Raw genomic sequence first — 16836 nt, 5'->3', positions numbered from 1 at the left:
TTTAATTCTTCATAAAACAAGTCGAAACATCGTTATCTCGTTCACAAATAAACTCATAAAGAAAAAGTTCAATTCATTATTTTGTTTACACCACACGATAGTGAATGGTTTCAATTGTTTTTCAGGAAGTCCTTAAAATTGATTAGATAATCTTTATCATTAAGGAAGAAGTTTATTACTGCTGCCTAGAAACTGCCGTCTAGTACGATTTGCAGCTTAATAATGGTACGTGTTGTGTATGACAAAAATCTTCTCATAGTTTATTCCAAACTTTTCTTGTATTTCGAATGGAAACTTGAAGAGTCGGATTTAAAAAAAGATTTACAGAGTTCTGAATTTTGCATTGATGGCAAAAACCAGTCTTTTCTCAAAATCGGATTCAGTGCTGGAGTCAGATACTTAATCTTGTATAATCCTAAGCGTCTTAGATATGGATATTATATGCTTAACATTCTTGATAAGGACAAATCAGTCATTTGTAGTCACGCTGGATTAAAACATGTCTCAAAAACCGCAGTATTTGATCTGTTTGAAAAGTTCGAGGGATTTTCATTTGAGACAAAATATCCTATTACAATCTGTTGTACAGTAAGATCGTCGAATACTGCACTTTCAAAACTGTACTGTGTTTCTTATGAGAATAGAATGGACAAGATGTCCTCGGATTTAATGAAAATTCTGGACGAAGCTTATAACACTGACGTAGTACTGAACACGGGTGGGGAAAACATCAAAGCTCACAAAATTATTTTACAAGCTCGTTCCCCAGTGTTCCAAAAAATGTTCGATCATGACTTAATCGAAGCTGCTAACAATACAGTTGACGTTTCAGACATAGGTTCAGCAACAATGAGGAGGCTGGTCAATTTCTTGTATGCGTGTAAGATGGAAGAGTGCAATTTCGATGAAGCTATGGAATTGTACTATGCTGCAGATAAATATGAAGTTTTGTCCCTGCAAGAAGCATGCAAAACCGAATTGTTGAGTCATCTTGATGTAAACAATGCATGTTCTCTGTTTACTTTTGCAAGTCGGCATAGCGATGAGGATTTCAAGAATGGAGTTGTAAAGTTTATAAGTGCTAATTTCACGTCTGTCATAAATAGCGAGGCGTTTTTGGAAATGAGTAAAGAAGATATGGCGCTACTTGTCCGTTCCACTGCACCTGAAGTGAAAAATTGACGATTTTGTTTCTGAATTATAAAAAACCGTTCATCAAAAAGTAAGTAACTGGCTAACTCAATCTGAAATAACTGTTATAACTGTGTATAGAGCCGTGATTGCTTAGGGGATAGAGCGTCCGCCTTCCAAAGAGGGCAACCGGTTACGAATCTCAGCGATGGCTAGTTGATTCGAATTCCGCATCCGGCTTGCACCGACCACAGTGCTGTCGTAAAATATCCTCAGTGGTAGATGGATAATGGGTTAGAGTCCCCTTACCGTCAGGCTAACTGTGGGTGTTTTCCTCTCCATGTAACGCAAATGCGGATTAGTTTCATGAAGAAGTCCCCTACGAAGCAAAGTTTCTCCCAATATTTGATCCAAGAGTTCCCTTGTCTTCTGAATCGGGTTCAAAATTACAATGCGCTGAACATTAACAGCCGTAAACCCAAAAATTGGGTTGGCTGTCCAACGACGGTTATAATATAAAATTACAAATATAACTATGTTCGAAATAACTGTAATGTCTAATTTAACTGTTATTTCATCTGAATCTGGTGAAATGAGATTTGAATAATAGTAGAAACTTTTAGCAATGTCTGTAAATAGTATTGTATTGTGAGCACAAATATGTTTAGGTTATTAAAGTCGACCTGATTAGGTGAATGTAAAGCTTTGAGTTTAACAATATTTTACTACCTATTTTTCTGCTTCTATTTATATTTATGGTCCGCATCACATTAATCAATATTTTTTTAAAAATTCGTTGCAATGACATTTTTTAAACTGTAAAAGAATGTTTACAAATTATTTAAATGTGCATGCTGTTATAAATCAATCTATATTACCGATTGCTAAAGTAAATACGGTTAGAACGAAAATTCTTCTTATAAATGTAATTTAGTTTTTTAAATGCTCTTTTTAATTTGCTAGTTAAAGAGGGTTTTTAAAGAAGAGTCAATAAGTTTTTATTCTCAATCATTTAATTAACCACGTGAAATTCTTATATTACAGTTTTCACTGAATTATATTATATTACAGTTCTTATATTCCTTAACAGTTCTTATATTCCTAATCTTATATTACAGTTTTCACCCAATTCTTATATTACATATAAATTTCGCTTGTTAAATTTAAGGTGGAAAAAAAATTACATTAAAACCATAAAATAACTGAATTTTCACGTGCTATTTTCACGTGCCAGAATGCTTACAACAAAATTTTGTTTAATCTTTATTTTCTGTTTGAAATTAAGATAATTGTGCTAAATAATTTCTAATTTTTAAATTTAATTTGCATGAATAACATTAAATTTAAAATTCATAGTTTATAAGTATACATTTGCAAATGTGAATGAAACAGTACTAAGAAAAAAAGCAGAGTAAAATAAAACAAAAAAATTGTGATCGCTTTAATACGATTACTGGTTACCCATTGGTCGAATGCTTTTTTTTCTTTTCTGGATTGACTCCGATAAACGCCATAACATTTCAAATCATGCGCCGCAAAAACTGTTTCAACTCAATTGATATTTGTCGTCAGATTGGTTTTCAAATCCTGGATATATACGTGTTTCAAGACGTCACAAAATACTTTTCCTTCGTCAGTATTCATATTTATATTAAAATCACCGTCAAGACAGTAGTTATAAGTTAATAATAAAAAATATTAAAATCACCGTCACGACAGTAATTATAAGTTAATAATAAAAAATATAAAAATATTAAAATCACCGTCAAGACAGTAATTATAAGTTAATAATAAAAAGAATATAAAAATATTAAAATCACAGTCAAGACAGTAATTATAAGTTAATAATAAAAAATATTAAAATCACTGTCAAGACAGTAATTATAAGTTAATAATGAAAAAAATATAAAAATATTTTAAATTATTATTATGAAAATACATTAAAAATGCCTGCTGGTGAAAAAAAAGAAGAGTAAAAAATGAATTCTAAAAAAATTATCAAACAGCAGCTGTCGCCATAGCAACGCATTCGACGACGACGAACACCAGAGCCCCTGAATTAGATAGGCCGACTTATCATTTATTGTTGGAGCAAAGAGCTAACATAAGCACAGCGAATAAATATTTTCAAGTGGTAGTTTATTAATTGTAATTCTTGGTTTCATAAGTTCGATTTAGTAGGTTTTAATCCACCACTATTTCTAAACAATGCGTAGGCTTATATAATTCACCACTTTATAGTTTCAATTTTAATATAGGTATAGCACTTATTACATGATTTACATTTTTAAAAGAAAGCAAATATTGTCAGCTATTTGCAAAATTTACTTTGTAGTTATTTACCGTTTTTTAAATTATTTAGGCGTGTCCGCAGCAGTTGGCATCTCTTTAATAACATAAGCACAATACTAACATAACGTTAACTTGCGAACTTGTTTGCTCCAATATTGCTTGATAGGTCAGCTCTGATAGTATAGGAGCCTTATTCAACACCGTTGAAAAGTGTGATGACGTCCAAATAAGGTGCGCATGCCATTAAACCCAAAACAACACTTATTTTGCCAATGGGTGAGATTCCACAAAATTATAATTTTTTTAATTTCAGCTCAGGAAGCGTGATATACAACTTTGAATCACGTGTTTGAACAAGTTCAGTTTCCGTTTAGAAATCAGCATTATACACAAGGCGAAACCACGAACACTTTTTTCATAGTGTCCCAATGGTGCGGAGACTCTTTCTGTTGTTCCGTTAAACACAGAAGCTAATTTTTGTTAGCAGTGTTGAAATACCAAAAAATTTAATTCTTCAATATTTGAATCTTGATTTGTCAATGGTCATTTAAGAAAATTTTGATGATCAATTAGATTCGGTGAAAAGATTTTGATGGCCAAAAAATCAATAAATTAAATATATGACTTATTTGTGGTACAATTTATACACACAAAATTAAACAACTTTAATTGTTGTTCACGAAGCATGGCATGATAATATTCATTCTTCAAAGAAAAGAATTTGATAAACCAAAATAATTTCCAACTGTTTATTATTTTTTTTAATGATATCTGTTCAGTTGCGCTATGAAAAGTTATTGTCTTCATCGTCAACCCTTATTTATCAATTTTGGTTCGAATATATTTTTTTCTTTCAAAAATTTGTTTACGCAAAGCTTTATTATGCAATAAATAGTAATTAGATTGTTTGAGAGGGGCCTCTATTTAAAGTGCAGTAACGTTATCACCTTAATTCTTTATACTTGTGAATATTTTAATTTATCTACTTATTTCAGAATGGGAGAAATACATTCTAGTGAAGTTATCTGTCAAAGATGCGAATACTATTGCCTTCAACTATTTTACTTATACTTTTATAAAAGAAAACATCGCTTTGGAAGCTACGTAGATGAAATGCTACAAACCATCTGGGACTCCATACCTGAACCTATCGCTCACACAATACTTCAGTAGCATAACTCAATGTAGATCGATTGAAAGTCATGTCATATTTATGTTAAAAATTCTGGTTAGTGTTAATTAATTAGATTTGCCTCATATTCCAATGATATTTAATGCTGAAAGAATAAACTATTTTGAAAATACATATATTTTTCTGAATTAGTTCCATACTTTATTGCTGAATATTTGTTTGGGGGACTTAGAGTCTTTAAATATAATTGAGGCGTAACCCGACCTACTGTTAAGCGTTACCATGTTTTCGCTATATTTACTTAACCCCTTAACAGTGACATATATCAGAAAAATAGACCAAAAACGGAAAAATTTTTTGAATGTTTAATTTAGTTCTTCATGTTATTATAAAAGTTAGAGAGTGGTTTTTTATTACAAAATTTAATTCTTCATATTATTATAAAAGTTAGAGAAATAGTTTTTTATTACAAAATTCTTTTTGATGCAATAACTACTATATTTTTATTGTTTTTACACACACATAAAAAAGCAATGGATTGCACACACATTTTATTAAATTAGAGCAAATGAAACAAAATTTTGAAGCTAAATAACTAGTATAATATAATATAAAAACACAGCAATATGATTTTCAATGCATAAATTTTATAAAACTTTTACAGTATGGTATATCCTAAAACTCCCACGTCTCGCAGTGGACTGATCGTTAAGACACCGAAGTCAAGCATCACTGGGTGCGGTCAGTGTGCGGGTGGGTGACCACTTGGATCAGTCTGCATAGGGACCGAGGGCGTGCAGTATTGGTCCTCGATAAACTGTGCTACCGTAAAGTGCTCGACTTCGTGAGGAGGTCGTCTGGCTACCGAAGCGGGGGTGCCATCCCCTCCGCAGAGGATCAAAATTGTGATGGCATGTCTTCGGATCATCCTCCGGGATGTTTCCCAGACCGTCGCCAATAGCCCATTGTGCAGCTCTAGTGCGACGTAAATTAACAACAACAACCCAAACCTCCCACCCACATTTCCCTCCAACGACTGAAGTCGTAATCGGTGAAAAACCAAGACCTCTAATGCCATCTATTAGGAAAATAGTGAATTAAGTATCCTAAATTAGAAACGAAATCAGCTTGGGGTTCACAAAATAGAAACGATAGTTTTTCTCATGCCCGAAGTCAGTTCGGGCATCACAAATAATGCACGTAAAAGTTGCCCGAACTAGATTCGGGTGACACTGGTTAGGAGTTAAAGATAACTTACACATGCCTGCAGCTTTTAACAAAATGTCTCACCGGGCTTAGCTTAGATTTATAACTGTTTTTATTTCACTTGATTAACCTCAAACACTATTTAATAGTGAAAGAATAATTTGTTTCAAAAAACACATTGAATTGAGAGTACTTATAGGGCGCTAAATCATTAACATGTTATAAACCAAATAGTTGTGGGTCACCATTTTGCATTTTCACTAACGATAAAAATAGTCATGCATGAAATATTCATGGTAGCTTCATATCCTATCGCTATTTTTTTTGTCTTCTGAATAAAACAAATGATATCCTTTAAAAATGTTCAGTTGATTCCAGGAAATTTATGAAAAAAAAACAGAAATCCAAATTTAAAAATATGTAGATAAAGGGATTCTCCTTTATCCATGTTAACTTACGGTGAATTACCTGAACTCAATTTTTTTATTTCATTAAATAATTCATATTTTGGATGATTGTTTGTTTCATTTGATTCATTGAATTATTTTCACTTTACCCTAGATAAAACTTTAAATGTTGTAGTTTTAAACAGTTTTTAAACTTTCTCAAAGATTGTAATAACTTTCAAACCATTTGACAAAAATCCGCATGAACTAAATTGTCATTTTGAGATGCATCTTTAATCAAAGCTTAAAATTTAAAACTGTGTGACTAAAAATTTACCTTTTAATAAAATCTAAACGAATACACTCGTAACAATGACAGACGTCATTAAAATTCTTGTAGAGTAATTATATCGCACCAGAGCTTCAAATTGGGCTTCTCTTTGTAGTTTTGTAATCGTCGTTGAGCGGCCGACCCAATTTTGAGTTTATGACTACCAATGTTCAACTCCGTAATCTTGTAATTTTGAACCCAATCCAGAAGATTACGCCAAGATCAACTATTGAGATAAGTTTTTCTTCGTGGAGGACTTTTTGATAAAACTGACCCACATTTGCAGTACATGGAGAGGATATCAACGAAAACCTATCTCCGTTCGCCTAACTGCAAAGGGACTCTAACCCACAATCTGTCTACCCCTGAGGGTATTTTTCTTTAGCACTGTGGTCGATTCGAGTCGAGTGCGTGATTCGTATTGAATAACCATCGCTAGGATTCATCACCTTATTGGAAGGCGAGCTCATGGCTCAGGGACCATTGGGCTATTGGAGACGTTCTATCCCTGAGTATGATCCGAAAACATGCCATTACAATGTTGATCCTATGTGAAGGTAATTAATGTTCCGCTTTGGTAGCTTCGTGACCTGCGAGCGATGTAGAGCCCTCTGAGGTAAAACAGTTTAATGATAACCAATACCACACATCCTTGGTCCCTATTTAGGCTGATAAAATTGGTCATCCACTATCTCACTGACCGTAATCAGTGGTCTTGACTCCGGTGTCCTACTGGGAACAGTGTCTTCGCAATCAGTCCACCGTAGAACTCTAGACGTGCTCTAATAAAGAGAAGCTTTTTTAAGATTATATATACAATATCATTAAAGCTATTTTATCGATCGGTTCAAGCACACAGTCAGAGAACCTAGTATATCGATTAGGGTCAGTTCCACAACAAACATCTTATATAGATTTATGAACTTACAACCTTAAAATTCCACACACAGAAAGTTTAAAAAAACGTGTAGTTCTTTTATTTTATTTTCTTACTGGTTCCAAACATGTGATAAAAATCCGATTGGGGAATATCAAAGTTCTACTTCGTAGTCTTACCCCACCCAGAAAATATTAAAATAATTGTTAAGTAGGGTAAATACCATTTATCTGTTTATACCTGCCCTGTATTCCTTATGCTGCTTTTTAAATAGTTCGGAGCCGTGTTCCCATATATATAATCACCAGATTGTCCTAACCACGGTATACGTAAAACGAACCTTTCCAACTCCAGCTGCACATGATGACACTGACGTAATTTCAATTTAATACTCTCGGGGCATACGGATCTAGAAAGGAGCTTTTTTTTCTGGTCCTAAAGGTGTAAAGTAAAGTATTATTACTTAGTTTTCGCTCGTCCAGTACTACTTATACTGGTGTTTTCTTTTCCTCAGGAAAAATATCATCATAGCCTGCTATTCCTGCACTACTTTTTTTTAAGTTTAAGGGCCATTACTCGATCACCGTGACATTTTTCCTTATCTAAACTGTGTGAAATTCGTAGCGATCTAGAAACAGTAAGGTAAGATACTTTCATTTACGTCACGCTACAGCTGCACTATGGAAATTGGAGACTGTATGGGAAACAACCCCGAGGATAATCCAGATACAACATACACACGTCACACCCCGTTTTACAGGGAGGACGCATTCACACACCTTCCATCCGCACAAAGTAATTTTGACTTGAACAAGAGCACTATCTATCTCATATTCGGGTGTGGACTGATCGTTAACACATAGTTCCCAACACATCTCCGAAGTCAAGCATCACTGGCTGCGGTCAGTGTGCTGGTGGGTGACCACTTGGATTAGTCTACGTTGGGACCAAGGGTGTACGGTATTGGTCGTCGTTAAAATGTTCTACCGTAAAGTGCTCGCCTTCGCGTGCAGGTCATCGGCCTACCAAAGCGGGAGTGCCATTCTCTATATAGAAGATCAAAATTGTGATGGCATGTCTTCGGATCATCCTCAGGGATGTGCCCAGACCATCGCCAATAGCCCATTGTGCAGCTCTAGTGCGACGTAAATGAACTACAATAGCAACAATCTCCTATTCGGTACCCACAGAGGTATTGATTTGTTACGAGAACTTGGATTTAGTCACCCTGACAAATTTAGCTTGAACCAGGCACCAATTTGTACACGGAGATTCTGTGGCCATAGGGGATCGAACTTTCGGACATGGACCCAACGTCCTAGGCTATTTCAGCCCAATCGGAAAGCAACTTATTCTAACTATTTAGAAAAAATACGGTATACGATATACTAGAAATGTCGAAATACTTTTAAAGATATTAGAATATTAATTTTTTTAGCGATTTCTAAAATCTAATCTGGAAAAAATTCAGCTAGCCTTTTTCCATTTACGACAAAAAACAATCTACTCGCATCGGAAAAAATAGCTTGTAATTAAAATTCTAGTTATGCACACTGTATTTTTTCATCTTACATCCTAGCTCTGAGTATAGAACGTCCCGCAGTAGATCGTTAAGACCCGATTTCCAGCAGATTACCGAAGTCAAGCATCACTGACTGCGATCAGTTTGCGGGTGGGTGACCACTTAGATTAGTCTGCGTAGGGACCGAGAGTGTGCGGTATTGGTCCTCGTTAAACCGTTCTACTGCAAAGTGCTCGACTTCGAGTACAGGTCGTCGGGCTACCGGAGCGGGGGTGCCATCCCCTTTGCAGAGGATCAAAAATGCAATAGCATATCTTTGGATCAACGTCAGGAATGCTTCCCAGACAGTTACCAATAGCCCATTGTGCAACTCTAGTGCAACGTAAATGAACTACAACAACAACTTGGCATAAAACTTTTAGATTGTTAATAATATTTTGATGAGGAATTAGAACTAATATATACGTAATTAAATTCTGTTATTATACGATGACTGCCTTTATATTGCACATGTTGCGTTTTTATTCTTGCTTACCGAAAGGTGCAATATAACAAAAACGGGGCTGATGCTTACGGAAAAGATATTAAGTAAGCACTTTTTTTAATTCTTTCCTTTTGAAAAAATAATGTGGAAAAGCTAACACTACTTATAAATAAGTGAAAAATATAATTAACTGATGAATTGTCTATTTTAAAAAGATCACTTCCCTTTCATCTAAAAGTTCCTGAGTTCGATTCCTGATAGACGCAAATTCATAGGTAGCATTTCATTCAGCATAAGAATATTAATATGCATGACTTCATAGTATGTGTCTACTCAGGGCAGACGAATCGGTTGGTGACGTTTCGTGCCCAATACCGAATTAGAAACAATATCCAATCCAATCATTTTGAAACGTTCCAGCAAATGAAGTAATATAATAATAAAATTAGCTCCGTCTTAACCAGCCACGTAAACGGTTAGATTTAATGTTAGATATGTCGCCCCTTCCAATCAAAAGATAACTGTTATCAATTGACCGATGGTAGCTTACTTTTGTAGTGACGTAATTTTATCTAAAATTCAAAATATTTAAATTCCTTTTACTCCAATTGCATTCCAATTACCAGAAAGAACCACCCTAAAGATCACAATTCAAGACGAATAGGAAACTTGGTCGCTAACGGCCCCAGGCGCCCAGATAAATATCGATGATGATGATGATGTTATCAATTGTATAAGAAAGAACGCGTAGAGAAACTTTTATTTTAATTTATTGGTATAACATACATTTTCAAACTTGTGTGCTCAATTAAGGCTTATAAACGTTTGTCAAGTAGAAGGATAGATAGTACAATACAGAGAAGGACATCACAAAGAATACAACCAGGGTTACGGCGGGATTCGAACCCGCTACCTCCACGCTTAACAGAGCGTTTGGCGCGTGATACCGCTCTGCCAGGGAGGCCGCTAGAGAAACTTAAATATTCTTGATAAGCTAATGCAAAGTGCTCATCGCACTCTTCGGCAATTTACCATCAATCCAAATATTCGTGAGATTGCTAACATTTTGTTCACAATGTCATCTGCTTTTAAAAAGATTTCATGTTTTTCAGACACATCTGAAAATCTTATCGTTATTGAAATGAAAATTTTGAAATTAGATATCGAAGAGACAAAAACACTTTGGAGTAAAAACTTTTCTGTGACAGACACCGAAACAGGTTTCCTTGAATACCGCATAATAGAGCGAAATGATACTTTAGTTTTACGGTTGCATGTTATAGAACCTGAAAACAAGCGAGGAATGTCACTGAAATTCAGCATCTTCGTAACTGACGGTGGCGGAGTTTGCCGTCATTCCAAAGAAGATACTGCTGAGATATCAATGCATTCTTCTCCCAAATACAATTTGCTTCAAGGCTTTGGTGCCCGAAACAGTTCATTAAAGTACCCTTTATCTATCACCTGCCTCTTAAAACTTCCGAATGCTAAAAAACCTGAAAATCAAGAAGTGGGATTACAGTGCTTACTGGATTTTAAGAAAATTCTGCAGAAGATTCTGGCTACCGAGACGGATGTCACGTTGAAAGTTGACGGTGTAAACATCAAAGCCAACAAGGTAGTACTAAGTGCAAGATCTCCTGTGTTCAACAAGATGTTTGATGTTGTTGTTGTTGTTAATTTACGTCGCACTAGAGCTGCACAAAGGGCTATTGGCGACGGTCTGGGAAACATCCCTGAGGATGATCCGAAGACATGCCATCACAATTTTGATCCTCTGCGGAGGGGATGGCACCCCCGCTTCGGTAGCCCGACGACCTGCGCGCGAAGTCGAGCACTTTACGGTAGCACAGTTTAACGAGGACCAATACCGCACACCCTCGGTCCCTACGCAGACTGATCCAAGTGGTCACCCACCCGCACACTGACCGCAGCCAGTGATGCTTGACTTCGGTGATCTGCTGGGAACCGTGTCTTGTCGATCAGTCCACTGCGGGACACAAGATGTTTGAAGACGGCACCGTAACAATTGAGAACGTGATAAATATAGAAGACATACGAGCGCCAGTTATGGAGGAACTGGTATCATTTCTGCATTCCGGCACAAAGAAATATCATACTTTTGAGGAGGAATGCGAACTCTACTACGCAGCTGATATATACGAAGTGTTGAGTCTCCGAAATGCTTGTAGGAGTGATTTGTTGAATAAATTAAATGCGGACAATGCGTGTCAAATGCTTATCTTGGCCAATCGCCATGGTGATGAATTCTTTAAAGAAGAAATTATGAGATTCGTTGATATGAACTTCCAAAGAGTAATAGGTACGATATCTTTTGAAGAAGTTATAAAAAGTGATGTTAATATCGCATTGTCGTTGATACGTTTTCATGAATACAATAAAATATTCAATTAACTATAATTAACTCTAAGTTACGAAGATTATTTAAAATGTTTGTGTTCTAAGTAACCAAAAGTATGTGTGTTATTTCCAAGTGTTATGGATATGAATACTGATTATCAAAGTTTGAAAATCGAGAAGTATGTTTCATTTTTTATATATTTGTATGAAAACTAATTCTCAAATTTAGGAAATCCAAATGTGTTTTCACTATTTTATGTATAGAAATCAACATATATTGATATGCTTGATATAGAATTTGATTCCAGCAATTTGAACTAATAGAAACTAATTAAACCAATTTCTATAAGTTGAAGATATCCTAAAGCTATCAGCAGGTTTAGGATATCTCCATGTGTGCTATAACGCACCTGCTTATTGATATCTTATAAGCAGGTGTGTGCACTGCTTTATATAGTTTGTTACAATTAGCTGCTTTATATATTTTAGTTATAATAAATTATATAATTTTGAAAGAAATTGACACTTTTAAAGAGGATGACCAGAAAAACTGCTTATAACATGTTTGAAATATTCAGGGTTTATAAATTCATTGGATCAAATTCAGTGTTGATTGTTACCAACATACGCTTAATCAGATTTTCTGTCTACGTTGGTTTTATAAACTTATGTTAAATTGTACATTCCAGTTTCGGAATAAAAACTTTACCACAAATAAAAGCGTTTCTGGAATATTTTTATCTATGTCATTTGAATTTTTAAATACAACTAACCAGGGTTTGTATAGTACTAACCAGGGTTAACCACGATTTAAATAAAAATTTTTTTTGAAAAATCATTGATTTAAATCAATGGATTTTTTTAAACATATGTATATATTGATTTTAAAAGCTAAAAAACAATGTTTTAAATTATTGATATTTTTATTATTTTCTTTTCTTAGTTTCAAAATTCATTTTAAATAAATTGCTGTGTTAATTAATTTTAGTCAACGAAATTACTTTCTTTCTTGGCATGTCTTAAATTCCAACACATTTGAAATTACATTTTTAAAAATCTTTTGATTCTTGAGATTGAAAGTACAGATTAAAATACACATTTAATGCTGTCTTAATATAGACTTGCATAGCTGTAGAAAGTAATTAATAAACATGAATTTTTTTTCAAAAAAAAATGCAAATAATGTTAATAAAAATTCTACCTTTTGATTGAAAAAGCATGGAATTAAAATCTACATTATATTTTATTGGTGGAAAATGTATATTTCGAAGGTTTGAGGTTCTATGAAAGAGAAATTACCCTAATATGCCAAAAATAGAAAAAAAGGCTAATGAATTCAGATATTATTTTCCTGATATTAGTGTCATTCCTCCCTTTCAAACTCTTTCAAAGTCTATTTGAAGCAGTAGAGTTATTAACTGGTATTTTTTTCTCATAATATGTTTACAATATCTTTGACATTATCAGATTTTCTATAAAAAAAAATTTCTGAGAAAAAGAAATACCAATGAGTACGTTGATTTTTTTTTAAATTTTTAAAAATTATCTTATCTATTTTGATATAGGGTTAAAAATTTATAATTTGATATAAAAATATATAGATTAAATATTTATTTTTCTGATGAATGACTACATTTATAAACACATTCTGTTACATTTATTTTGCCATATTAAAAATCAATAGAAAAAAATCACAATTTTAAATTAAAATTATGGCTTGCTAATTGAAACTTGCTACCTCTTAGCAGTTCCTTCACAAATTCAACTTTAGGAAAAACGGAGTTTCACAAAATACTTTTTCTTAAAATTTTATTTTTGTGTCTCGTGAGAAACGATAATTCCATATTTTTGTGTTGTTTTTTTAATATAATTTTTAATTTTCTCAAATTGTGTCTAAATTTTCACAAAATAAGTATCTCTCAGAAAAACCTAGACAGACCCCTTAAGTATTAATTAAATTCTTTATTTCAAATTTCAATTATGCATTTATTTCAAGATGGTTGCTATGCATTCAAAGCTATGTATTATAATGAAAAATTATTTTACTAAGTTAGAGCTTCTAAAATATCGTCATAATATTGTTTTAATATTAATTTAATTTTGATTAAACATTTATAAAGTTTTTTTAATCATAAATTAAAGTTCTTGAAATGTATTTGAATAAAAATCAAAAAAATCTGATTTAAATAAAAGAAATCCGATTTAAATAAAAAAAAATCCGATTTAAATGAAAGAAATCCGATTTAAATAATAAAAAATCTGATTTTTTTCTATTTTTTTAAAAAAATCAAAAAAAATCCTGAACCCTGGAACTAACGAATAAGTAATATAGCAAAAAATAATTTTATTTAAAACGTTTTCGAGGACAATTAAATAATTGTAATTTTAGAAAGGATTTTTGGTGGACATTAAAAAATGTAAATCATAGGTAATTTGGTGAAATTTAGTTGTACAATTTAAACGTTGTATATATATATATATATANATATATAATTTGAAAATATAGAAAACATTAAAATTCAGAAGTTCTTTGGGAGAAGATGTATAGACCAAAAGACTGCATATGTGGAATGCTCAAAAATCCAGAAAAGTACACATGTTCTTCAAAATTCTATAATTTCGTCAAACAAAACCACATCGATCTGAAATTTTCAGGGCTTGCATAGAACGGTTCAAATAACTATTTTCCATTAACAGAAAGTACAAAAAATATTTTTTGCAAGTTTGGCAAGTGTTCAAACTTAAACAAATTTTTCACCATAAATGACGAAAAGCTGGATTCAGTTCGCAAAAAACAAAGTATTGCAATTTGATCATATGTAACTAACTGTAGAGGGTTCACTTTAGAACATATCAAATTTTCATGCAACATTCAAATGAACATTCAAATTTTCAGCTTAGATTAATAACTATTGTTAATTCACTTGATTAAACACAATTTAATAATGGAAGAATAATTTGTTTAAGATGAACACATTGAGTTGAGAATACTTTGGACGTGAAATCATTAACGTGTAATATACCAAATAGTTGTGGGTCACCATTTTGCATTTTCACTCATGATAAAAATAGTCCTGCGTGAAATATTCATGGTAGCTTCTTATTCCATCGCTTTTCTTGTCATCAGAACAAAACGAATGATATCCTTTAAAAAATTTCAATTGATTCCGGGAAATTTAAAAAACAAATACCCAAATTTAAAACTATGTAGGTAAAGGGATTCTAAATTATCCATGCTTACTTTCGGTGAATTATCTGAACTTAAAATTTTTTTTTTCAATAAATAATTCTTATTTTGGATGATATTTTGTTTCATTTTATTCATTGAAATATTTTCGCTTTACCCTAGATAGAACTTTAAATGTTGTAGTTTTAAACTCTCTTAAAGCTTGTTATAACTCTAAAACCATTTGACAAAAATCTGCATAAATTGTCATTTTGAGATGCATCTTTAATCAAAGCTTAAAATTACTGTGATTAAAAATTTACTGTGTGATTATAAACTATTACTGTGTAATAATTTTTAATCACACAGTACTAAATATTTAATTATTGCTGTGTGATTAAAAATTTACATTTTAAAAAAAAAATCTAAACAAATACACTATTAACAATGATAAATGTCATTAAATTCCTAGTAGTTGTACTTAATTTATGATCATTAAATTTCCAATAGTTGCACTTAATTCACACTAGATCTTCACAATCGGTTTCTTTTTATAGTTTTGTAACCGTCGTTGAACAACCGACCCAATTTTGAGTTTATGACTACCAATGTTGAACTCTGTAATCTTATAATTTTGAACCCAATCCAGAAGACAAGGGAGCTTCAGGATCAAGTATTGGGATTTTTCCTTTGTGGAGGACTTATTGATGAAACTAACCCACATTTGCGGTACATGGAGACGAAAACCTATATCCGTTAGGCTAACGGCAAAGGGACTCTAACCCTTGATCTGTCTACCACTTAGGGTATTTTTCTTTAGCACAGTGGTCCTTTCAAGTCGAGTGCGTAATTCGTATCGAACAACCATCGCCAGGATTCATCACCTTATTGGAAGGCGAGCTCTCGGCTCAGGGCTATTGGCGACGTTCTATCCCTGAGCATGATCCATAGACATGACATTACAATTTTGACCTTTTGAGGAGGGAATTGAAGATCTGGTTTGGTAGCTTCGTGACCTGCGAGCAAATTGGACCTCTCTGTGGTAAAACAGTTTAATGATGACCAATACCACACATCCTTGGTTCCTATGTAGACTGATCAAACTGGTCATCCACTAACTCACTGACAGTAATCAGTGGTGCTTGATTTCGGTGTCCTACTGGGAACAGTATCTTTGCAATAAGTACACCAGGGGACCATTAGAACTCTACGCGTGGTCTAATAAAGAGAAGCCTTTTAAGATTATATATACATTATCATTGAATTGGTTCAGCTCAAGTGAGATTTCGGTTTAGAAGGTTCGTCCGCTCTTAGATAGTCAAAGCTATTTTATCGATTGGTTCCCCCACACAGTCAGCGAACCAAGTATATCGATCAGCGTCAATTCCACTATAAACAATAGATTTGCCACTTTACAACCTTAAAATTCCACAAACACAAAGTCAAAATAAAACAATTACACTTTTTTATTACTGGTTCCAAACATTTAACAAAACTCCGATTTGGGGATACCTATGTTCTACTTCGTAGTCTTAAAAAATTTTGAACCCCACCCAGAAAATATGAAAATAATTGTTGAGTAAGGTAAATACCATTTATCTGTTTATACCTGCCCTGCATTCCTTATGCTCCTTTTTAAATAATTCGGAGCCGTGTTCCTATACATGTAATCAGCAGATTCTCTTAACCACGGTATACATAAAACGAGCCTTTCCAACTCCAGAGGCCCATGAGCACACAGACGTAATTTCAATTTGATACTCTCGGGGCGTACGATCAGGAAAAGAGCTTTTTTCTCTGGTTCTAAAGGTGTAAGAAAAGGATTATTACTCAGTTTACATTCCAATAATATCTACACTGGTGTTTTCTTTGCCCCAAGAAAAAATTATCATTGACTGTTATTCCTGCATTAATTGCTTTTTTGTCCCGCAGTGGACTGATTGTTAAG

At 33.3% G+C, this 16836-nt stretch overlaps 1 protein-coding gene across 2 annotated transcripts in view; it reads left to right on the top strand.

Annotated features, from left to right (window-relative positions):
• The window catches only part of LOC107454856 (speckle-type POZ protein-like A), a 37371-nt gene that overhangs the window by 13207 nt on the left and 7328 nt on the right, over nt 1-16836 (top strand). Inside the window, exons 1-2 of one of the 2 annotated variants that reach the window (XM_021144668.3) lie at nt 18-1222; nt 4419-4727. The exons of the other annotated variant lie outside the window; for it this stretch is intronic. Coding sequence (XP_021000327.2) covers nt 223-1182 — 960 coding nt within the window. The 5' untranslated portion in view covers nt 18-222 and the 3' untranslated portion in view covers nt 1183-1222; nt 4419-4727. Of the gene's footprint in view, nt 1-17; nt 1223-4418; nt 4728-16836 lie in introns of those variants that run through there. 2 annotated transcript variants of the gene reach the window in all.

This window comes from Parasteatoda tepidariorum, chromosome 10, assembly GCF_043381705.1.
Source record: "Parasteatoda tepidariorum isolate YZ-2023 chromosome 10, CAS_Ptep_4.0, whole genome shotgun sequence".
Classification (NCBI taxonomy): domain Eukaryota; kingdom Metazoa; phylum Arthropoda; class Arachnida; order Araneae; family Theridiidae; genus Parasteatoda; species Parasteatoda tepidariorum.
This window is presented reverse-complemented; position numbering and strand designations above follow the sequence as displayed.